The sequence below is a fragment of the Bison bison genome, unplaced genomic scaffold (assembly GCF_000754665.1).
Source record: "Bison bison bison isolate TAMUID 2011002044 unplaced genomic scaffold, Bison_UMD1.0 scf7180017864471, whole genome shotgun sequence".
NCBI lineage: Eukaryota > Metazoa > Chordata > Mammalia > Artiodactyla > Bovidae > Bison > Bison bison.
In genome coordinates, this window is record NW_011495032.1 from 41,285,836 (window position 1) to 41,309,495 (window position 23,660).

At 43.6% G+C, this 23,660-nt stretch overlaps 1 protein-coding gene across 1 annotated transcript in view; it reads right to left on the minus strand.

Moving 5' to 3' along the window:
• Positions 1–765: 765 nt before the first annotated feature.
• The window catches only part of NHEJ1 (nonhomologous end-joining factor 1), a 93,013-nt gene continuing 70,118 nt past the window's right edge, over positions 766–23,660 (minus strand). Inside the window, exons 6-8 of the mRNA XM_010861213.1 lie at positions 2,939–3,056; positions 2,023–2,141; positions 766–1,280 (exon numbers count right to left, since the gene is read on the minus strand). Coding sequence (XP_010859515.1) covers positions 1,206–1,280; positions 2,023–2,141; positions 2,939–3,056 — 312 coding nt within the window. The 3' untranslated portion in view covers positions 766–1,205. The remainder of the gene's footprint in view (positions 1,281–2,022; positions 2,142–2,938; positions 3,057–23,660) is intronic.

A 23,660-nucleotide genomic window follows, 5' to 3' on the forward strand; every position in this document is an offset into this window, starting at 1 on the left:
TCCAAGGTAAAGATTCAGATGGTATTACCCATAGAGGAAAACCTAGTAGAAGGCCAAGGAGCTTTACGAATGCTGGTCTGTTAAATCCTTTTTTTGGCTGAGCCATGCAGCTTGTGGAATCTTAGTTCCCTGACCAGGGATTGAACCTGGGGTTGTGGCAGTAAAAGCACATAGTCCTAACCACTGAACCACCAGGGAAGTTCCAAATTTTGCTAGATTTGTCCAAAAAATTGACCTTATAACTGAGAAAGTCTATTTCATACAGGCTTTATATCTTTTCCTGCTAAGCACTATTCATTCTATAAGTCAATTCTGTTGGTCCCAGAGAACTGTGGCCATTTCCTATTCCCACTCATCCTATCTTTTCTAGTTCTTCTATTTACTCTGCCATCTGAAGTGAAGGATGGGAGAGCAAAATTCTTTTTTCTCCCACTCCAGGAAACTAACTTGGCCCTAGGGCTCACAGTTCTTTGTCATTTCAATCCCATGTTGTGCTTTAACCTGTTGTCTATGCCTCAGAAACAGATTAAAAAATACCCCATATCAAGCTGGACCAAGAAGCACAGAAGCCATAGGGCACAAGACTATGGAAAGAGGTTTCAAGATCAGTGCTCCCCAATGCAGGCTTAGCACAAGCCACAGAAGAGAAGCATAAAAAGAATCCTGAAGGATTGGACAAGGGCCTTGACTTCATCCAGAGACATCAGTGGGCTGGGATCCAGTAATGGGTTGGTTATATGTTCCACAGGTAAGCAATCTCAAAAGCAGGAGTGTGAGCGCTTTTTATTCTGTGCTAGAGAAAACAGTGTCTCTAAGGAGCATCTGGGAGTAGCTAAGGACTCTAGAAAGACAGGCAAGACTTCCTTAGTATGTTGTGCCTTTTTGCTGACCTGCCCCATATACCTAAAATCCATGGTAGATCCTAAGTCTAGAGAACCTTCCCTAAAAGAAAGGAGGGTGTGGGATTCCCAGAAACTGTCTTCCACTCAGACAAGGAAGGCCAGTGCCCAATGGATTGGAGCCAGGATTCCCTTGTTAACAGTAGCCATGCCTGTCAACATGAGCTTCAGTTATCTGGCCCTTACGGTGGAGTCTCTAACTGTATAACTCTGTGTCAAAGATGCTGCCGCCACAGGAGCTCCTTCCAAGGTAACACTAGGAAACTACTCTCCGAGTCCATCCTCAGCAGTTGAGATGGTGACAAGTTAACTGAAAAGCCCCCTTAGCTTCTTCCTCTTGACTTTCAACAGCTGAGGTTTCTGCATAGGGCCTGAAGAGACCTAGAAAAAAAAAGGAATCCAAGTTAATAGCGGTTTTGAACAGTTGCACTTAAGTTAGGAAAAGAATTTCCTTGCTCCCATGGCTCTGGCTAAGAAGGGGGTTTTGATGTCCATGTCAGGCTGTGAATGCGATGGAAGAGTCTATGCAGGAGAGGCACGCCGCATCCCTTTTCCCCTAGGGAAAAACTTTATAGACCATCACTGGAAGTGCAATAAGGCTGAAAGGGTGCCAAGGTCCATCATTCAGAACTGCAGAGAGACGACAGCAAGGGAACATGGAAAAGACCATGACTCTCCATCTAGAAATCCACAATCCACAATTTGCACGCCAGGTCACAAATATCCCCCCATGTTGGGTTAAGGCAGGGTCAACTAGGTGACAATTCCAGGGACCACCAGCTTGGGAGCTATGGATGCAGATTCTCCCGACTCTTTTTTTTTTTTTTATTCGTTTATCTGGCCGTGCAAGGTCTTAGTTGCGGCACACGGGGTCTTCAGTCTTCACTGTGGCACAGAGGATCTTTAGCTGCAGCCTGTGGAATCTTTTAGTTACAGTGAGTGGGGTCTTCAGTTGCAGCATGCAAACTCTTAGCCGCAGCATGTAGGATCTAGTTATCTGATCAGGGATCTAACCTGGGCCCCCTGCATTAGGAGTGAGAAGTCTTAGCCACTGGCCCACCAGGAAATTCCCCAGACACTCTCAACTCCTGAAATGCTATCTAGGAAGCTGCTCATGACTTACTGTGGGCTCTGTCTCAGGTCTGGGGAGGGATGGTGTTGAGGAGACGGGCTCTTCTAGCTGGTTCAAAAGTTGGTTATCAGTTCCCTGTGAGAAAGCACTGCTTGAGGTGTGGGGATCTCCTGAAACCAGAAAGATCAAAGGAAGATAGTGCTAAATGCCTTCTTCTTACCAGGAAGGCATTAGCATTTACAAAGCATTCTGATAAAGGCCTGGCCTTGGTTGTTGTGGTTGTTTAGTCACTAAGTCATGTCTAACTCTTTGCAACCCCGTGGACTGTAGCATCCCAGGCCCTTCTGTCCAAGCCTTGGTACTAGAATGTAAACAGACACAAATTCACTTCCAATTAACTTTTGGAAAGCTGTTTCTACTGTGAATATTCCCCAGGCCAATTGTAACCATGTAGGACAAGAGTCTCTGTGACTCAAAACAGCTAACTGTTCTCCGTATTGCCTGTCACATCTCAGGTAAGGGGATTAACTTTTTTTCCTGGTTCTCTAATTCTCCATTGGGTGGCATCACTGATTCAATGGGCATGAACTTGGGCAAACTCCAGGAGATGGTGAGGGACAGGGAAGCCCGGTGTGCTGCAGTCCATGACGTTGCGTGTGAAGAGTTGGACACAACTTGGTGACTGAACAACAACAAAATTCTCCTAGGCATGTAGACTAGTCCTAATAAAACTTTCTATAGTGATAGAATGAATACTTGTGATCTGTGTTGTTCAACCTGGTAGCCACTGGTCATATGTGGCTACTGAGCACCTGAAATGTACAAATGAGATGAGCTTTTCATTTTATTTAATTTTTATTTATTTAAATGTAAATGGTCACTATTGCATAGAGCTACCATAATGGACAGCACAAACCTAGACCCTAACTCTAACCCCAGGGAGACCAACACCTCTAGAGCTACGTACCAGTGTCATGATGCTTCTGTCCCACCTGGATCGCTTGTCTGGTAACTGCCATATACATACTCTGCAGATTTGCGACGAAGGGTCTTCCATCACCAACACTGCATGCCTCTGGTAGTTTCTACAGGGGAGAGGAGATGCTATCATGGGTTACATGGGATTGCTAGGGAAAAACTCGATATCCCACTGGCATTAACCCCAAAAGAGTTTATATACAAAAGTTAGATCCAATATGGGGCTTCCCTAGTGGCTCAGTTCAGTTCAGTCACTCAGTCCTGTCTGACTCTTTGTAACCCCACGGCCTGCAGCATGCCAGGCTTCCCTGTCCACCACCAACTCCCGGAGCTTGCTCAAACTCATGTCCATCAAATTGGTGATGCCATCCAACCATCTCATCCTCTGTCGTCCCCTTCTCCTTCTGCCTTCAATCTTTCCCAGCATCAGGGTCTTTGCTAATAAGTAAGTTCTTCGAATCAGGTAGCCAAAGTATTGGAGTTTCAGCATCAGCATCAGTCCTTTCAGTGAACATTCAGGACTGATTTCCTTTAGGATTGACTGGTTTGATCCCCTTGCAGTCCAAGGGACTCTCAAGAGTCTTCTCCAACACCACAGCTCAAAAGCATCAATTCTTCGGTGCTCAGCTTTCTTTATAGTCCGACTTTCACATCCACACATGACTACTGGAAAAACCATAGCTTTGACTAGATGGAAATTGTCAGCAAAGCAATGTCTCTGCTTTTTAATATGCTATCTAGGTTGGTTATAGCTCAGATGGTAAAGCTATGGCTTAGATGGTAAAGAATCCTCCTGCAATGCAGGAGACCAGAATTCGATCCCTGGGTCAGGAAGACCCCCTGGAGAAGGGAATGGTTACCCACTCTTCTATTCTTGCCTGCAGAATTCCACAGACAGAGGAACTTGGTGGGCTACAGTCCATGGGGTTGCGAAGAGTCGGAAATGACTGAACAACTAACACACTAGATCCAATACAGACATACATAGCCAAACCCGTTGGGACTGATATAAAGACCTCTTGGGAGGTCATCTCTTCTGAAAGGCAACTCCAAACGAATATTTTTATTTCTCTCAATACTTACATCTGTTATGCCTCCCCATGAATACCTCATAGGTTTGTAGGTTCTCGCCTCCAAAAGGATAACCTTTTAGAGAACGTTCTTAGAAAATCACACTCTTTAAATTATCCCTGAGTTGTAGATTACTATATTATTTATTTATCTGGCTGCATCTGGTCTTAGTTGTCATGTGGGATCTCCCATTGTAGTGCATGGACTCTCTAGTTGTGGCGCATACCGGCTCAGCAATTGCAGTGCACAGCCTTAACTGCTGCATGCCATGTAAGATCTTAGTTCCCTGACCAGGGATGGAACCCCCATCCTCTGCATTGCAAGGAAGATTGTTAATCACTGGACCACCAAGGAAGTTCCCAGACTACTATTTTAATCAAATTTACTCTGAAACTTCTACACTGGAGAGAAAAAAGAATGAAATCAAGGAAAAGGGAAAGAGAGCAAAATGGAAATGACAGACTGAAAGACAGGAATAAATGATGGATAATGATGTTCAGTCAGAGGAGATGGGAGAAACAAAGTTTACAAAGTTGGGAGGCTTGCCTGCCATTTTACATTACTTATGCAATCCCATTGTGCTTTACTATAATCAGTGAACTCCCCATAGGGGTGATATTCTCCCCCCAGGGAGGAGCAAATTTGCTTTTGGTGGGAAGGATAAAAAAATCGTACTCTTTTCATGTAATGGCACAGATACACAAACAGTACATGAACAGAGTTCTGGTATACCCACGGTATTACCATTCTCTTAGGGGAGATAATTAGGGGGAAATGTCTTAAAAGGTTCCTCTGGAAGTTGATAATGAAAAAAAGTTGAGAAACCCTGCCATAATCACACCATATTTATCTGTTTCCTTCACTATGGAAGGAACTCTGAGTTTATATTCACAGCAAAATGTTTTGCCTAGTTCAAGTTTCATACACTTGGCTGAACTGAATTTAAGTAATGGCTGAAAACTGAAGAAAGTACAATCAAAATGAGATGAAAGAGTATGGTGTCCAGTGGACCTAAACCTGGCTGTACTTTAGGATCTGGGAAAAGGCCCAGAGCCACTTCATCTGTCCTTGTGCATGCACATTGTCATGGTTCCCAGTCAGGTTAGCAGGTCTCAAAGGAAAGCCATGCCAGCAGCTCACATGGGAATAAACCCGAGAATCTTGGATTGCCCACATCTCACATCGAGGGCACTTCTGTTGTGCTATAAAAGCATGCATTTCTGCAAACCCACGGTGGGAGAAGGATGGAAGAGAGAGTGGGAGAAGCAGTGAAGTAGTTGCTGAACCATGGTCAAGATTACACAGCTCTTTCCCCCAAGCATGGTGGTAGCTGAAAAACTGGTTGATTCCAGGAAAGATTTCTACTCCATAGATTTCTATTCCAACCCAACCTGCAAAACACTGTGTCAGTCTTGACCTTTCACTGGAAACCACAGACAGTGAATCAGGAGCTGCATGCAGACTCTGCTTCCAGCAGCAATCACACTCAGAGTGTAACGTCCTCTTCAGCAGCATTCCCTAAGGAATGAACTGAAATAGGTCACGGACCTCTGCCTCACCTCATTTTCGTTCCTAAGTTCAGCTCTCCAACCCCCAAGCCATCTGCTCCAGCAGAAATCCTCTATCCCATGGCCAGAGAGCCCTGACAGCAGAGAGACAAACAGGTGTTCTCTGTCCTCACATCTCATGTCTCTGGGATGTCCCTTCATGCTGCGCAGGAAGCATGGCCTCTCTTAGAGTCACCCACACATGGCTGGGTGGGCACTGTGCTGTCTGTACAAAAAAGCCAGCCGGAATCTAGGTAGTCCATGGGGGCATCTTCTCCTGCCCTTTCTACAGAACTAAACAGACTCATACAATTTCCAGAGTGACCTTTAACCAGTGCATGTATTTAGTCTCAAAAGAAAGTGCAAGAAATAAAAGGCCATTCAAGCTATTGCTGTCCTGGAACTAAGTCCAAATCCAGAACCTGTATCTTAGCCCTTCCTCCAACCTTCCCCTTCTCAGAGAGATCTGATCCTGCAGCTTCTGCCAAAGGTCATCCCATCTGAGTATCCCTTCTCAGAAAAGCACTAGGAAGAGAACACATATTTACTATGTGCTAGACACTGTTCTAGGGCTTCCCTGGTGGCTCAGCTGGTCAAGAATCTGTCTGTAACGCAGGAGACCCTGGTTCAATCCCTGGGTTGGGAAGATCCCCTGGAGAAGGATATGGCAACCCAATCCAGTTTTCTTGCCTGGAGAATCCCTACAGACAGAGGAGCCTGGCGGGCTACAGTCCCTGGTGTCACAAAGAGTTGGACACGACTGAGCGACTAAGCGCAGCACAGACACTGTTCTAAGTGTTTAAATGTTCAATCCATTTTGTCTTATTCACTGCTATCTCCCTGGCACCTAGAACAATCTGGCTCACAGGAGTGGCTCAGTAACCACGTGTGAATGAATGGACATGGTAGGCATGAGGATGACCCTACCCTGCTGAGAAGTTACTCAGTCACAGCTAGTAACTGGTGGGACAGGATTAGAATCCAGACCATGAGGCTTCAGGGCCCTCACATATAACAACTACCCTAGGGACCTCTCTGAAGCATAGAATTTCAGTCCAATGGACAATACAACCTTCCCTAGGATTACAGGCCCTTATTCCTGGCATCACAGATCATCTGTATATATTCCCTTCCAGCTCAGAAACAAGATCCCTTGGGGGACAAGGAAAAGAAAAAAGCGAGCAGATAACAAGGAGGCAACTGGCCCTACCTGGAACCCTCAGAAGGCTGAAGGGTCACACCCATAATCCTGTTCTATCTGTTCCCCATCATCAAGGATTCCTTGGGCATCATTCTCAGAATATTCAAGGGAAGAGTTGGTGAGGCCTGAGCCTGGGAAGGAGAAACATTATTTCCCTGGGCAGGACAATGGTAGGGGTGAGCTGGGGCAAGCAGCAGAGATCAAAGGGAGAAGCTGGAGTCAGGACTAAGAAAAGCAAACAGCGGTGCCTCCTGCTATAGTACACTTGAGCCAGGAGCAAGGTGTACCAGCCACAAGCGGGTCACTGCCCAGAATGGAGAGGGGAAGAAGAGCCAGGTCAGTCTACTGTATAATGTGTTCATCTGATTAATCCAGAATCAATCCTACTTGGCAAAAAGGCTACTTAGATTCTATCATGAGCCAGTTACTACAGGACTGGGGGAGGGGAAGTGGATGCAGTCCTTCCTGCCTCAGAACAGGACAGAGTTAGTACAAAGATAAATAAGTCAGAAGCCCTGCCTCCAAGAGTTTACAGTCACACATAGGAAATAGGACGATTCAGGTATCCCCCACTTTTTGTAAATTTGCTTTCTGCCACTTTGCTTTTGGCTTCCCCAGTGGCTCCACTGTTCTTGCCTGGAGAATCCCAGGGACGGGGGAGCCTGGTGGGCTGCTGTCTACGGGGTCGCACAGAGTCGGACACGACTGAAGTGACTTAGCGGTAGTAGCAGTGGCTCAGAGGTAAAGAGTCCACCTGCAAGGCAGGAGACATGGAGACCCAGGTTCCATCCCTGGGTTGCGACGATCCCCTGGAGGAGGAAATGGCAACTCACTCCAGTTTTCTTAGGAAATCCCATGGACAGAGGAGCCTGATGGGCTACAGTCCATAGGGTCGCAAAGAGCTGGACATGATTCAGCAACTAAACAACAACTTTGCTTTTAGGAAAAGCCTACATTAGTATCTGTTTTTGCTAACTAGAAGAAATCCAAAAAAGATTTTCACTTTTATGAAGAAAGGTAAGTACTTCTTCACTTTACACTATTTCAGTTTATGAAAGTTTCATAGGAATGCTCTCACTTTCAGATAGAAGGAAACTGTATGTGTTTTTTTTTTTTTTTCTTTCAGGCATTATGCTATAAGGGAGCTATAAACAAAGAGCAATAAGAACCAGAGAAGAAGAAAGGGACAAAGTCTCACTGAGAGTCCTGCAAAACACTTCAGAGGTGATGGAGTTAAGCCTTTGCAAGGTTAGACTTTGCAGTGGAAGTCTTTGAGGCACAAAGGTGTGAAAAGATAGGCCAGGTGGGCATGTGCTCAGTCATTCCGTTGTGTCCGACTCTTTGCGACCCCATGGACTGTAGCCCACCAGGCTCCTCTGTCCATGGGATTCTCCAGGCAAGAATACTGGAGGAGGTTGCCATTTCCCACTCCAGAGGATCTTCCCAACCTGGGAAGATCTGTGTCTTGGATCTGTGTCTCTTGCATCTCCTGCATTGGCAGGTGGATTCTTTACCATCTGAGCCACCAGGGAAGCCCATACATAGGTGGGAATATCTGATGGGAAATGAGACTGGACAGCTAATTCATAACCACCAAACTGCAAAGGACTTTATTTTCTGAATTAAGGATATGCCCATAGGAATTCCTTTTGTTTCATAAAGTGGATTTCTCTGCTCTACAACTACTTGCTGAGGCTTCCCTGACTTCGAACTGTTACTGATACAGGGTAATATAGTATTGCAGATGTCATGTTGAGTAATCAGGCGTTTCCTCTAGGTTTGCATTTCTAGGTTTTCTGCTACACTAGAACCTCTTCTCTACTTCCTGCTAGTACTATGACTAAGAGCCACATCACACTCTAGTCCCAAGAGCTCTGTCACTCTCTTACCTCCAGCCCACCAGGACTTTGGCCCCTGCTTTATGGCCATATCAAAAGCCTTAGGAAAACCAAAGTCACAGAAATCACAAAGGGCATTTGATCGTCCCTTCTTGTCCCTCTGGCGGCTCCTCTTCGTTGCTAGGCCCCAAACTTCCCTCCTGTTTAACAATAACTCCCACCTTCACTGAGTCTAAAACTCACTCCCAGTGGTCTGGAAATTCTAAGACTCCCTCCTACCCCCTGACCCCAACAGGATGTTGGAGCCATCCCAGTTACCACTTCCAATTAGAAACAAAAGGTTTGATCCGACCCTCAGACCTCATCCCCATTTCATCCACTCTTTCCTCTGAGGCTGCTTCAGGAAAAAAAAAAAAACAACAACATTTAGAAGTCTGGGTCAGGAAAGGCTGGACCTTGAGACACTGCTCACTCTACTCTATATGGACCCACAGGTGAAGTAGACAGGCTTATAAGACAGAGGAGAAAGAGGAAAGGAGCAAACTGGAGCTCCCAGGACCAGCTGAGTAGGTCCTTGGTTCTGGCACAGCCCCAAGATCTGACACTGCCTGTCTCAGTATCATAACTTCCAGGGCAGGGCCCCAAACATGTGACTTCCCAAGGGTAAAAATCCTCTTCTCCCTCTTGTACAAACTTCCCTCCCTAGGGGGCCCAAGTCAGGTTAGGAAAGCATGGTGTGTGTGTTCCATCATGACTCTGCAACCCCATGGACTATAGCCCCAGGCTCTTCTGTCCATGGAATCTTCTAGGTAAGAACACTGGAGCGGGTTGCCATTTCCTATTAATTGCATCATTAGCTCCTCATAGGGGTAAGAGCACACTGGAAAACCATTCTAAGGTCTCAATTTACTCAAAAACCATTCTAAGGTCTCAATTTAAGGTCACCAAAATAAATATAAAGGAATAAGAAAACTGGTTTAGGAAGAGAACTCCAAGGAGAAAGACTCTTTAGAACAGAATTCTTGCTTCCTCATCCATTCATTTGGCAAATATTTACTGGTTATCTACAGTATTTGGGATTATGTAGATGCTGGGGATACAGTACATTGAACAAAAGAAATAAAAATCCCTTGTCCTCCTGAAGTTTACATTCTAGAGAGGGGAGAGTAACAGTAAATATAACTAATTAAAACATATAAAGAGGAGAATGAAAAAACTGGAATGATACTCAACATTAAAAAAACTAAGATCATGGCATCCAATCCTATCTCTTCATGGCAAATAGAAGGGAGAAAAGTGGAAGCAGTGGCAGATTTTATTTTTTTGGGCTCCAAAATCACTGCAGATGGTGACTGCAGCCATGAAATTAAAAGATGCTTGCTCCTTGCAAGAAAAGCTATGACAAACCTAGACAGCATAGTAAAAGGCAGAGATATCACTTTGCCAACAAAGGTCCTTATAGTCAAAGCTATAGTTTGTCCAATAGACATGCACAGATGCGAGAGGTGGACCATAAAGAAGGCTGAGTGCTGAAGAATTGATGCTTTCAAATTGTGGTACTGGAGAAGACTTGAGGGCCCCTTGGACTGCAAGGAGATCAAACCAGTCAATCATAAAGGAGATCAACCCTGAATATTCATTGGAAGGACTGATGCTAAAGCTAAAATTCCAATACTTTGGTCACCTGATGCGAAGAACTGACTTGCTGGGAAAGACTGAAGGCAAAAGGGGAAGCAGGTGGCAGATGATAAGATGGTTGGGTGGCATCACTGACTCAATGAACATCAAACTGAACAAACTCCAGGTTCAGAGGAGCCTGGTGTGCTACAGTCCATGGGGTTGCAATGAGTCGGACACAACTTAGCAACTGAACAACAAGCAACAATTAAAACATATACTCTTAGAGTAATGAAAATAAAAATAAACAAATGGGACCTAGTTAAATGTAAAAGCTTTCGCACAGCAAAGGAAAACATAAACAAGATGAAAAGACAATAATTGCAAATGAAGCAACTGACAAAGGATTAATTTCCAAAATATACAAGCAGCTCATGCAGCTCAAAATCTGAAAAACAAACAACCCAATCAAAAAATGGGCAGAAGACCTAAACAGACATTTCTTCAAAGAAGGCATACAGATGGCTAGTAAACACATGAAAAAATGTTTAACATCACTTATTATTAGAGAAACACAAATCAAAACTACAATGAGGTATCACCTCACACTAGTCAGAATAGCCACCATCCAAAAAATCTACTAACAATAAATGCTGGAGAGGATGTGCAGAAAAGGGAACCCTCTTGCACAGTTGGTGGGAATGTAAATTGATACAGCCACTATGGAGAACAGTATGGAGAGTTCTTAAAAAAATCAGGTATAAAAAATACCATGTAGGTTTGTGTGTGTGTGTATGCTCAGTCACATCCAACTCTTTGTGATCCCATGGGCTATAACCCACCAGCCTCTTCTGTCCCTGGAATTTTCCAGGCAAGAATACTGGAGCAGGTTGCCATTTTCTGTATGACCCAGAAATCCTACTACTGGGCATATACCCAGAGAAAACCATAATTCTAAAAGACACATGTACCCCAGTACTCATTGAAGTGCTATTTACAATAGCCAGGACATGGAAGCAACCTAGATGTCTATCGACAGATGAATAGATAATGGTACATACATACAATGGGATATTACTCAGCTATGAAAAGGAATGAATTTGAGTCAGTTCTAGTGAGGTGGATGAACCTAGAGCCTAATATACAGAGTGAGTAAGTCAGAAAGAGAAAAACAAATATTGTATATTAACTCATATATGGAATCTAGGAAGACGGTACTGATGAAGCTATTTGTGGGACAGCAATAGAGACACAGACATACAGAACAGACTTGTGGACACAGTAGGGGATGGAGAGGGTGGGACAAATGGAGAAAACAGCAGATTCAGATGGAAACTTATACATTACCATGTGTAAAACAGATAGCCAGTGGGAATCTGCTGTATGATAGTGTTCTGTGACAACCTAGAGAGGTGGGATCAGGTGGAGAGTGGGAAGGAGGTTCAAGAGGGAGGGGACATACATATACCTATGGCTGATTCATGTTGATGTATGGCAGAAACCAATACAACAGTGTAAAGCAACTATCCTCCAACTAAAACTAAATTAAAAAAAAACTCTAGGGACGTCCCTGGTGGTCCAGTGACTTAAGGCTCTGCCCTCTGAATGCAGGGGGCCTGGGTTTGATCCCTGGTCAAGGAACTACTAATAGCTCCTACATGCCACAACCAAGATCCAGCGCAGCCAAATAAATTTTAAAAACAACATACACTCTATCAGATGGCGTCAGCACCACAGAGGAAAATAAATCAGCACAGGCAATATGGGGTCGGGGCAGGAACGTGTTGCAATTTTAAACAGTGGTCAAAGAGGGCCTCACTGTGAGGTGACACTATAAAGATGTAGGGGAAGTAAGAGAATGCTCCATGTGGCTCTCTAGACCTGGTGACCAGATTCCTCCCAGTTTGCCTGGTCAGCCTCAGTTTGCGTTTACTGTAATTTATCAGTAGAGCTCCTTTTCTCTCTTACGAGTGTCCCAATTTGAATGATAAATTAGGTGGTCCCCCTATTATCAGAGGAAGAGCATGGCAGGTATGTGGACACATGTTTGTGTGAAATCATAAGATAATACAGCATATGATCTTTTATTCTGTAAGATGGGAAGCCACTGGAGGTTATAAAGAAGAGAGTAAAACGATCTGACATACATTTTTAAAAGATCACTTTGAGTGCAGAAAGACAAGTGAGCAGATCTGTTAGGAGGCTGTTGCACTAACCAAGTGGGAGATGACGGTAGCTTGGGCCTGGGTGGCAACAGTGGATCTGATCAGATTCTGGATATATTGAAAGTACAGCTGTACATTGTCACCCTGCTTGTTTAAACTTCTATGTAGAGTACATCATGCAAAAATGCTGGGTTGGATGAAGCACAAGCTGGAATCAACATTGCTGGGAGAAATATCAATAACCTCAGATATGCAGATGACACCATTTTATGGCAGAAAAGAGCCTCTTGATGAAAGTGAAAGAGGAGAGTGAAAAAGTTGGCTTAAAACTCAACATTCAGAAAACTAAGATCATAGCATCTGGTCCCATCACTTCATGGCAAATAGATGGGGAAATAATGGAAACAGTGATAGACTTTATTTTTGGGGCTCTAAAATCACTGCAGATGGTAACTGCAGCCATGAAATTAAAAGACGCTTGCTCCTTGGAAGAAAAGCTATGACCAACCTAGAGAGCATATTAAAAAGCAAAGACACTACTTTGCAAAGATCCATCTAGCCAAAGCTATGGTTTTTCTAGTAGTCATGTATGGATATGAGAGTTGGACCATAAAGAGAGCTGAGCGCTGAAGAATTGATGCTTTTGAACTGTGGTGTTGAAGAAGACTCTTGAGAGTCCCATGGACTGCAAGGAGATCCAACCAGTCAATCCTAAAGGAAATCAGTCCTGAATATTCATTGGAAGGACTGATGCTGAAGCTCCAATACTTTGGGTATCTGATGCAAAGAACTGACTCATTGGAAAAGATCCTGATGCTGAGAAAAAATGAAGTCAGGAGAAAAAGGGGATGACAGAGGATGAGATGGTTGGATGGCATCACTGACTCAATGGACATGGGTTTGACCAAACTCCAGGAGATGGTAATGGACAGGGAAGCTGGGCGTGCTGCAGTCCATGGGGTTGCTGCAGTCCATCGGCATGACTGAGTGACTGAACTGGATGAATGGCTGATAGGATTCAGTGATGGATTGGGTATACAGAATGTGAGAGGAATCAAGGATAAGTCTATTCCAGGACATAAGGCAGAGGCTACAGAGTGATGATCCAGAAACCTAAAATAAAATCAGAGATAACCTGAAATGGCCCCTGGATCAATAGCACAGACACAGTGTGGATAATAAAAGGGGGAGACTGAGTAAGAAAGGTGAACCCAATGACCAATGCAAGTATCAGAAAGTTTAAAAAGAAGAAGCCCAAAGTGGCTTCTCATTCAAAGAAGAAGAAGCAAAACTATTAGGAATTAGGACAAAAAAACTCTCTAAAAGAAAAGAGAAGTAAAAACAAGATTTAAGTTCTGGCTTTAGAGCCCCAAAGACTCAGATTTGTACCTAAGTTCTTCTATTTGTTGGCTGTGACATTTTGGGCAAGTTGTATTTAATCAATGTCTTATCTTGAGAGAGAAACAGATGGAGGGATGGGTAGATATGGGGGCTGGGAAGGGAGGACTGAGACAGACAACATCTACATCACAGAATTTGTGAAAGGATTAAAGGAGAGAGTAGAATAAATTGCCAAGAAATGCTGTCCTCTTCCTTTGCAGGACAAAGGAAGCTCAAGAAATGCCCTAATGCTCTAGGACATAGAGCAGCCAGCGTCTCACCCAGTTATGAACCTCTCCCCAATGCATTCCAAAATATATGATCTTCCAACAATTCAGTGACTAGTCAAAGCTTACGTCATGGGGATACAGCTAGGTCAGTAACCTAGCTCGTAACCTCTGGGGAGCTCATCGTCCACTATCACCACATAAGCCCAATCCTCAGTCTCTAGTAAGGACCAAGGTTCTGGCTTTAAACCCTGGCCTTGCCAGTTAGCAGCTATATTATTAACCTCTTTTAGCCTCTGTCTCCTCACCAGAACAATGATGAGACCAGTATCCACTTTTATGAGGCTGTTAGAAGGACTGCATGAGATAACACATGTAAGGGTTGCCTGCTCCTTGTAAATGATGTCTCCTGACCTCCCCCCAAATGCTCTCATTGCCTCTCAAAGATCCCCCTTACTCTCCCAATGTACAGGAGCTACCCACAAGGCTAGGTTTCACTTCCATTCTCCTTACCCTCTTTTTTGGGGAGGTGGTGAGTATAAGAGTATAGAATAAAGCTTCCTACTTCAGAAGCACACAAAGCACAGTTTACTCTCTGAAAAATTTTAGCTAAAGTATTCTACATGGCCCAACCTGTCCAACAACGGTTCCACCAGGAACCTTTTCTCACCATTGTTTCCTGCTCCCTAGTGAGGCCTGGGCAAGAGGCTCTGCTATGGTGTTTCCATTGTGAAGCAATGTACACTCACAAAAGGCTATTTGGAAAGTAGAAAAACATGATCTGCAGATAGGTCATCCAAATATGGGGTTTTTTAAAAATATTTTTTTAATTTATTTATGTTTGACTGCACTGGGTCTTTGTTGCTGAGTGGGCTTTCTCTAATTGTGGCGAGGAGGTGCTACTCTGTTGCAGTGCGTGGGCTTCTCATTGCAGTGGCTTCTCTTACTGCAGAGCACAGGCTCTAGGTGCATGGCTTCAGTAGCTGCAGCACAAAGGCTCAGCAGCTGTGGCTTTCGGGCCCTAAAGCTTGGGCTCAGTAGTTGTGGCCCACAGGCTTAGTTGCTCCCCCGCACTGTTGAATCTTCCTGGACCAGGGATCGAACCCATGTTCCCTGCATTGGCAGGAGGATTCCACTGCGCCACCAGGGAAGTTCCAGTAGTCATATATATATATATTTTTTTTAGTCATATGTTTTTGACGGGATTAATCTCACAGTTTCTTCAGAGTTTGAGGGAAAAAAAAAAAACAGTAATAGGGCAGAGAAAAGAGAAGTGGTGGTGATGTCTAGGTTTTTATTTTTCACTTTTTTTGGTGGCACTGTGTGGCATGTGGGATCTTGGTTCCCTGACCAGGGATTGAGCCTCTGCCCCCTGAATTGGAAGCATAGAGTTTTAACCACTGGACCACTGGGTAAGTCCCATTTAAAAAAAAAAGAAAAATTTTATTAATGTCCAGGTTTCTAAAAGACAACCAGCTCAATCTCTGTTCGCCTCCCTTGAAACGTTTCCACAGCAGCTCACTTGGATGCAGTGTTTCAGGCGATTCCTAGCCCAAGGGGTCCCTGTGTGTGTTGACCCTCACAGAATACCCCTCTGAATTCCCTCAGTTCAGTGATCACAAACCTTGGTGACTTGGGAGAGATCCGGCACACTAAGGATACAAGGCAAGCTGCCCTTGAGATCGTCTGTGAAGTTGTTGAGACAGCTGACCTGCTCCTGTGTTTGGTCTGGTCTGGCTTTGTTGGGTCTGGGTCGCACAAGGCCCACCCTGACCACCATGCCCCACCAAGACTGACCTCGCCAGGCTCTCCTGTCGGCCTCTGGCTCCTGTGCACCCACCCCCACAGCACGGGGCTTTGCTAAGGAAAAAACACAAATAGGCCTGAACCTAATCTTCTGTTTGAGACCTTACACATTCATTATAGCTCACCTCTGTCCTCCCTACCTTTACAACTAGGTGGGAGAATGGACACATGCGTACACTCACCCATCCAAGCATGGATATAGTCCAGTCAAATCTATGTCACTATCTTATGTGGCCCGCTCTTCAAAATGGGGTCATTTTGTGCCTCACTCTCCCTCACGGAGCTGGAAATGCAACTGAGATAAAATAGGTACAGAATTCAAAACAGTTTAAGATAAAGTCTAGATTTTTCTGGTTTTGCTTAAGGAAGGCCTAGGTATCTCCCTGAACTGCACAGTCAGAAGAGAAGGGAGATGGAAAGCAAGACTATAAAGAGAGGTCCAAACAGAAAGCTTGAATTTTATTAGTAAGATTAACATTTGGGAATGCTTTAAGTGTACTAGGCACTAGGCAAAACAGTAAAAAAAAATTTTTTTTACTGTGGTAAAAGTCACATACTATAAAATATACTATTTTAACCATATTTAACTATACAAATCAGTGGCATTAAGTACACTCACACTGTTGTATAACTCTCATTTATGTATAACATACGTGTATACATACAAATATATAACATACATTTCCTGAAATTTTTACCTTCCTAAACAGAAACTCTGTCCCCATTAAACAATGACTCCCCATTCCACCCCCCAACCCCACCGCCCCCACCCCGTCTCCTCCCAGGCATCTACCAGTGTACCTTCTGACTCTATGAATTTGACTATTCCAGGTACCTAGTATAAGTGGAATTAAATAATACTTGTCCGCACCTAATGTATATTGGGATGCCTTTTCAAAGTTAATACATGTCCTACAAAGCATTTTAATGTGTTATTTTAATTAATCTTCACAGTAAACCTATTAAGTAATCTGTTAATCTAATAATCAGTCTCATTAATTTATACAGGAAAAAAGAAAGGCTCAGAGAGGTTATGAAACTTGACCAACGCCACAGCTAGAGAGTAGCAGAATGGGGCAGCAAAAGGCCCAGGAAGCTGAACCTCAGAACATACACACACTTGCACCACTCCACTATGTGGCTTCTTAAAAATCACCCCTGGAGGAGGATCCCACATACCTTGGAGCAACTAGGCCGGTGTGCAACAACCATTGAGCCTGGGAGCCCTAGAGCCCACGGTCTTCAAGAAGAGAGCCCTCCCCAGTGAGAGGCCTACACGCTGCAACTAGAGAGCAGCTCCCGTTTGTCAAAACTAGAGAAAAGCCTTCGCAGCAATGAAGACCCAGCACACCCAAAAATGAATAAATAAAATAATATTTTTAAAAAATCACCCCCAGAAATAGCCATGTGTCCCTCCCATCCCCCACCTGCCATTCCCCAGGAGGAGCTTGGTCCCCCCTGGTTCTGAGACTCATAGTACTAAAATGTACCTCTTTTGCCTTCTTTCTTAAATCTCCAAATAGCCCAAGAGACTGACAGAGGGGAAAGACAAAACACCCTCCAAAGAAGAAACACCTTACTTATTAACTCCTTGACTGTCCTCTAATGGGACTAGAAAATCAGAGAAATGAATCTCTGGTACGGGGAGGCTCTCAACTCTAAATCTCCGTTTCAAATAAGTACAGCCCCTCAAAGTCATAGCAGGAAGGCCCCTCAGCTCTGCCCCCAAAAGAAAAATAATGGTAAAGGGAGTGGAAGTGAAGGTGGGGGCAGGGGCCGCTGCTCTCATAAGAGCCCTTTGTGGTGGTGCCTCTGAAAGGAGGTTTTGCTAGACAAGGTGGAACTTCTCAAGGTGACAAGCAAATGGTACAGCCTAAGCGGTGACCCTTTGCTCGCTCCATAACCACCCCCTCCCCTCTGGAGAGCCGGAGCCTAAACTGTCCCTGAAGCCCCACCCAGCCCCAGCACAAACCCCGGCTTTCTAACTAACAAGCAGCAAAGGGGCTGGAGTAGGGGGGGACGTGAGTGGTTTCCTGGGGGGAGGAATCCTCAGAGCCCCTCAGAAAATGCAGCAGCAACTCTCATTCCTTCTCTCTCTACTCCCACTCCTTCTCCAGGAAGAACAAGTAGCTCCTGTCAGCTCTGGCTCGGGGCGGGGGCACCGACCCGCCTCTCCAGGACAACCAGTCTGAAGGATAGTTTAGACCCGCTCTCAAGTCAGCCGCCTCACCATCCTTTCTCCAAATGGAAATGAAATGAGGAGGTGAGAACCAAAAAGAAAAAAGCATCAGGCCTAATGACAGAAAGAAAATCACAGCCATACAGCAGGCATCTGACTGAAGTGCGTGACCCTTGCACTGTACCCCCAGCACCCCGCAGGAGCACATATTTCATTTTCCCCCTGTTTTAGCGGGGAAGAGAGGACAGTCAGCTGGGTCTGCAGGGCACAGAGGTGATTTAGAGGACCTGGTAGTTAGTATCATCTGTAGGACCTCTACCACCAGAGGGATTCTCTTTCACTCCCCATTACATGCTTGACAGCTGGGAACACAGATCACGGCGGCTGTGATCTCAGGGCCTCCCCACCCCCACCCCGCCCATCCTCTGCACCTCCTGAAATCTTCCTCTACAGGGTGATGCACCGTCCCATAACACACACACACACACACACGCGCACACACACATGCGTGCTCATGATAAGGGCCTGACCTTCATGACCTTAGGTAGGCAAAGATTTCTTAACAGGACATAAATCATAAGAAAAGATTGATAAATTGAACTATATCAAAGTTAGGAACTTCTGTTCATCAGAAGATACAATTTAGAGAGTAAAAAAGCAAGCTCTCAAGCGGGAGAAGATATTTGTAAAACATATAATCAACAAAGGACTGACTCATTTTCAGAATATTTGGAGAACTCCGAGAAATTAATTGGAAAAAGTCAAATAACCCAACAGAAAATTGACAAAAGGCTTGGTCATAGCTAAATGATCCATAATGACATAAAAATGTTCAGAACCTCATTAGTTACTGGGGGAGTTAAAAAGCCACAATAGGATACCACTACACATGCACTATAAATGGCTAAAAGGAAAAGGCAGATAATACGAGTGTTGGCAAGGATGTGGTACAAACCAGAACTCTTATATATTGTGTGTGTGCGTATAAATTAATGTAGTCACTTTGGAAAACTGCTTGGCGGTATCTATGAAATCTAAATATATGCGTAACTATGAAGCATCCAGGGCTTCCCATTTAGTTCAGTTGGTAAAGAATCAGTCTCACCAATGCAGGAGACCCAGGTTTAATCCTTGGGTGGGGACAATCCCCTGGAGAAGGAAATGGCAACCCACTCCAGTATTCTTGCCTGGAAAATCCCATGGACAAAGGAGCCTGGTGGGCTATAGTCCATGGGGTCACCAAGAGTCAGACATGACTTAGTGACGGATGAATAAATTGTGGTACAGTCTTACAATAAAATACAAAAATGAAAATTAACAAAGTACTATCAACATGGATGAATTTCAAAAAAATTTTGTTGAGTGAAAGAAGTCAGACACAAAAGAGTATAGACCATGTAATTCCACAAACAGACAAAATTAACCAATCGTATTAGAAGTCAGGACAGTGACCCTTTGGAGACAGTAGGTACTGAGTACCAGGAATTTTCTAGTTCCTGATTTGGGTGCTGGTTACACAACTATGTTCATGCTGTAATTCTTCAAGCTCTTTGTTTACGACAGAGGCTCTTTTCTATACGCATCTTATGCTTTTATTTTAAAAGTTTACTAATAGGAGAAAAACAATTTGGCAACTCCCCTGAAAGTTAAATAATACAGTTACTATATGACCAAGCAATTTCACTCCTAGGTATATACCCAAGAGAATTGAAAATGTATGTTCATACAAAACTTATACACAAATGTTCATAGCAGCTTTATTCATAACAACCCCAAAGTGGAAAACAACCCAACTGTCCATGGATGAATAAACTGATGTGGTATACCCAACTGATGAATGAATAAACAAATGTGGTATATCCATATAAAGGGATATTATTCTGCCATAAAAAGGAATAAAGTAGATACTTGCTTCAATAGATGCACCTTGAAAACAATGCTAAGTGAGAGAAGTCAGACACAGAAGACCATATATTGTATGATTCCATTTGTATGAAACATTTAGGAGAGGTGACTCCAAACAGAGATAGAAAGTAGATTAGTGTTTTCCAAGAATGAGGCAGTAGGGAATGGAAAATGACTGTAAGTGGGTACACTGTTTCTTTTGGGGGGGGTGATAAAAAGGTCCTGGAGGTAGATAGCAGTTGTAGTTATACAGTCTTATGATTATTGTAAAAGCACAGAATTGTACATTTTCATTGTATATATTTTTGGTAAATATTATGGTATGTGAACCATACCCCAATTTTTCAAAACAAAACTGTTATTTTTATTTTTTAGAAAAGATAAAGTCTCGGGGAGGGAGGAGGGCGGAGGGTTCAGGATGGGGAACACAGGTATACCTGTGGCGGATTCATTTCGATATTTGGCAAAACTAATACAATATTGTAAAGTTTAAAAATAAAATAAAATTAAAAAAAAAAAGAAAAGATAAAGTCTCTATTCTCCCACTCTCCTCTGTCTATTCTCTGTTACTTCTTTCAGGAATAGACTCTCAGCCTCCCAACAGGCAGGCCTGGACAACTGTCAAAGGATTTTTTTTTTTTTTTTTCTCTTTCAAAAGACTTTAACAGTAGATTCTTGCCTAGTGGCCAAGTGACTGGCATTAGCACCAAATGGGGACAGAGGATGGGCTCTAGAGTCACGTAGGCTTAGCCTTGGAAATAAGCCCACCACTTACATATTTTTGGCTAAGTGTCTTTATATTTTTTTTAAGATTTTTTTCTTTAATGGGGACCATTTTTCAAGTCCTTACTGAATTTGTTCCAATGTTGTTTGTCTTGTGTTTTGCTTTTTTTGCCCACAAGGCATGTGGACCTTGGTTCTCCCACGAGGGATCGAATCCACACCCCTTGCACTGGAAGGCAAAGTCTTAACCACTGGACCTCCAGGGAAGTCCCCTTTTCCATGATTTTGGATAAGTGTCTTAATCTCTTTGAGCCTCAATTTTCTTTCTATAAAATGAGTAGAATAATTCCTATCAATCAGGGTTGTTGCAAGGATTGTTAAATGAGATCATGTATGTAACATATTAATTCCACTCACCTGAAGTTCTAAGCAACCTCAGCTACTTGAATACAACCAACGTGAAAAGTGAAAGTGAAGTCGCTCAGTCGTGTTCAATTCTTTGAGACCCCGTGGACTGTAGCCTACCAGGCTCCTCCATCCATGGGATTCTCCAGGCAAGAATACTGGAGTGGGTTGTCATTTCCTTCTCCAGGGGATCTTCCCAACCCAGGGATCAAACCCAGGTCTCCCGCATTGCAGGCAGACGCTCTACCCTCTGAGACACCAGGGAAGCCAGGAGCACTTCAATTTGGCAAAACACTCAGATCCCAAGTCCATCACTTTATCTTTCTAAGCTTTAATTTCTCCAACTTCAGAATGGGAATAAGAATACTGCCTGCATTTTAGAGTAATTTTGAGGATTAAATGAAGTAATGTATGTGAAGTGCTCACCAACACTTTGCACATAGAAAAGTGTTAGTCACTCAGTCATACCCAATCCTCTGCGACCCCATGGACTGTAGCCCACTAGGCTTCTCTGTCCATAAAATTCTCCAGGCAAGAATACTGGAGTGGGTTGCCACTCCCTTCTCCAGGGGACTTTGCTGACCCAGGGATTGAACCCGGGTCTCTCACATTGCAGGGGGATTCTTTACCATCTGAGCTACCAGGGAAGCCCAGAAAGTACTCACTAAATATTAACTGTTATTATTAAGTCATTAAACAAAAAAACTGTTGACTGTGCCAGATAGTATGCTGTGTCCTAAGGATAAGAAAGAGTTCTCTGCCTTCAAGGAGCTCATAGTCTGATTGGGGAGTCAGTCACATAAACAAATAATTGTTCTCATTGCTGGGCACACACTGGAGTCTTTGACTGCCAGTCAGAAACACTAGGTCTGAGGCATTATAAAATCAAGCTGGATATGTGAAGAACGGGGGTAGAGTGGGGGCAGTGGTGAACAGACTAACCATGAATCAACAGTAGACCCCTTCTTTTTTCTACAAACAGCCTACAAGAATCTAGATAAACAGGCAGGCAGACTTTGACTTCCTTCTAAGCATTAATACCAACCAGGCAGGGGCTTATGGGCATCTCCTATGTATCTATCTCCCCTACTCTTCAAGTGGCTGGTTCTTTCTCATCTTTAAGATCTCAGTTTAATGGCACCTCTCCTGGCACCCTTACCTAAAGTATTTGTTCTTAGAGCACTCTATTCTTTTTCCTCAAAACAGTCATAATAAATTTCAATTATTTGTTTACTTGTTTCCTATCTCTCCCAGTAGATTGTAAACTCCTAGAGTTCAGGTTCATTCAGCAAATATTCACTGAGTACCTCTATGTGCCAGGCTCTGAAGTACGCACTGGGAATTCAGCTTGGGGATAGAGACATGGCTGCTGCCCTCATAGAGCTTATAGTCTATATTTGCTGCAGAGCTTTGGGATGGACGTTTATCCCAATCCTGGCTGAGAACCTCTTCAGACTAGCCCAGTCAGGAATGAGTCCTGGGCTGCCAGTCTCTCACTGAGTCCAGAAACAAGAGGCTGCAACTCTAGGGACATCTTATCCTTTTGCAGTCCCAGATTCCCATGCTCACAGCCCAGCTGAGGTTAAGTGAAGCCAAACAACACAACCTCAGAGCCATTCCAGCAAGTTCTCTCCTTGTAAAGCTACTCCTATCAGCATTTGGGACTAGGGGATCAGGGTCACAACCATCTCCTGCTATTAAAGGATTGAGACCATGTATGTGTATGTATGTGTTTGCATACATACCTTGTTCATTTAATAAAGAATCTGAAGCAGATTTTAAAATAATTCTTTCCATTTTATTATCTCCCAGTCCTGGAAAACAGTGTTCCCTTGGCCTATTCCCAGAGAATTTGCTGCTGACTCTATTAACTAAAGCCTCGTGGAGCATCCCTTGCTCACGCTCAGGCTGGCTTTTGCAAGAAGCCACCTTGGGATGGTCAGGTTTAATGTTAAAGAAGCTCAGACTACTGGAAGCAGGCATAGTGAGAATCTTGGAGCACTGAATTTGAAAAGTGCTGAGGACTCTAGTTATTCCTTCTCTGTAGGACTTAAAAGGAGACTCTCACCTCCCTATCCCTACCTCCCACTGCACCCCACCCCAGACATATATCCTTTGCCAGAACCGACTGTTCTTGCTTTTAGAATGCTTACATGTACATCTTTATTAACACATTAAATTATAAGCTCTCACAGTGGATCAAATAGCCACCAGAATTTCAAACAGTGATGAGCATAAACTATATTTCACAATATCTGTAAACTATAAAATGATCTGTGATTTCTTTTGGTGACAAAGTCACAAAAACTGCTAATGACATGGTGATTTTCTGCATATATTTGTTTAGTTTTTTAATTGAAATACAGTTCATTTACAATAATTGTGCTAGTTTCAGGTTACAGCAAAGTGATCAGATATAGATAGATAGATATTCAGATTATTTTCCACTGTAGGTTAAGATATTTAATATAGTTCCATGTGCTATACAGTAAATCCTTATTGTTTATCTATTTTATGTATAGTAGTTTGTAACTGCTAATCTCATACTCCTAATTTACCCCTCCTACCCTCTGTTTCTCCTTTGATAGCCCGTAAATTTGTCTTCTATCTTTGAGTCTGTTTCTGTTTTGTGTATGAAAAGTAAAAG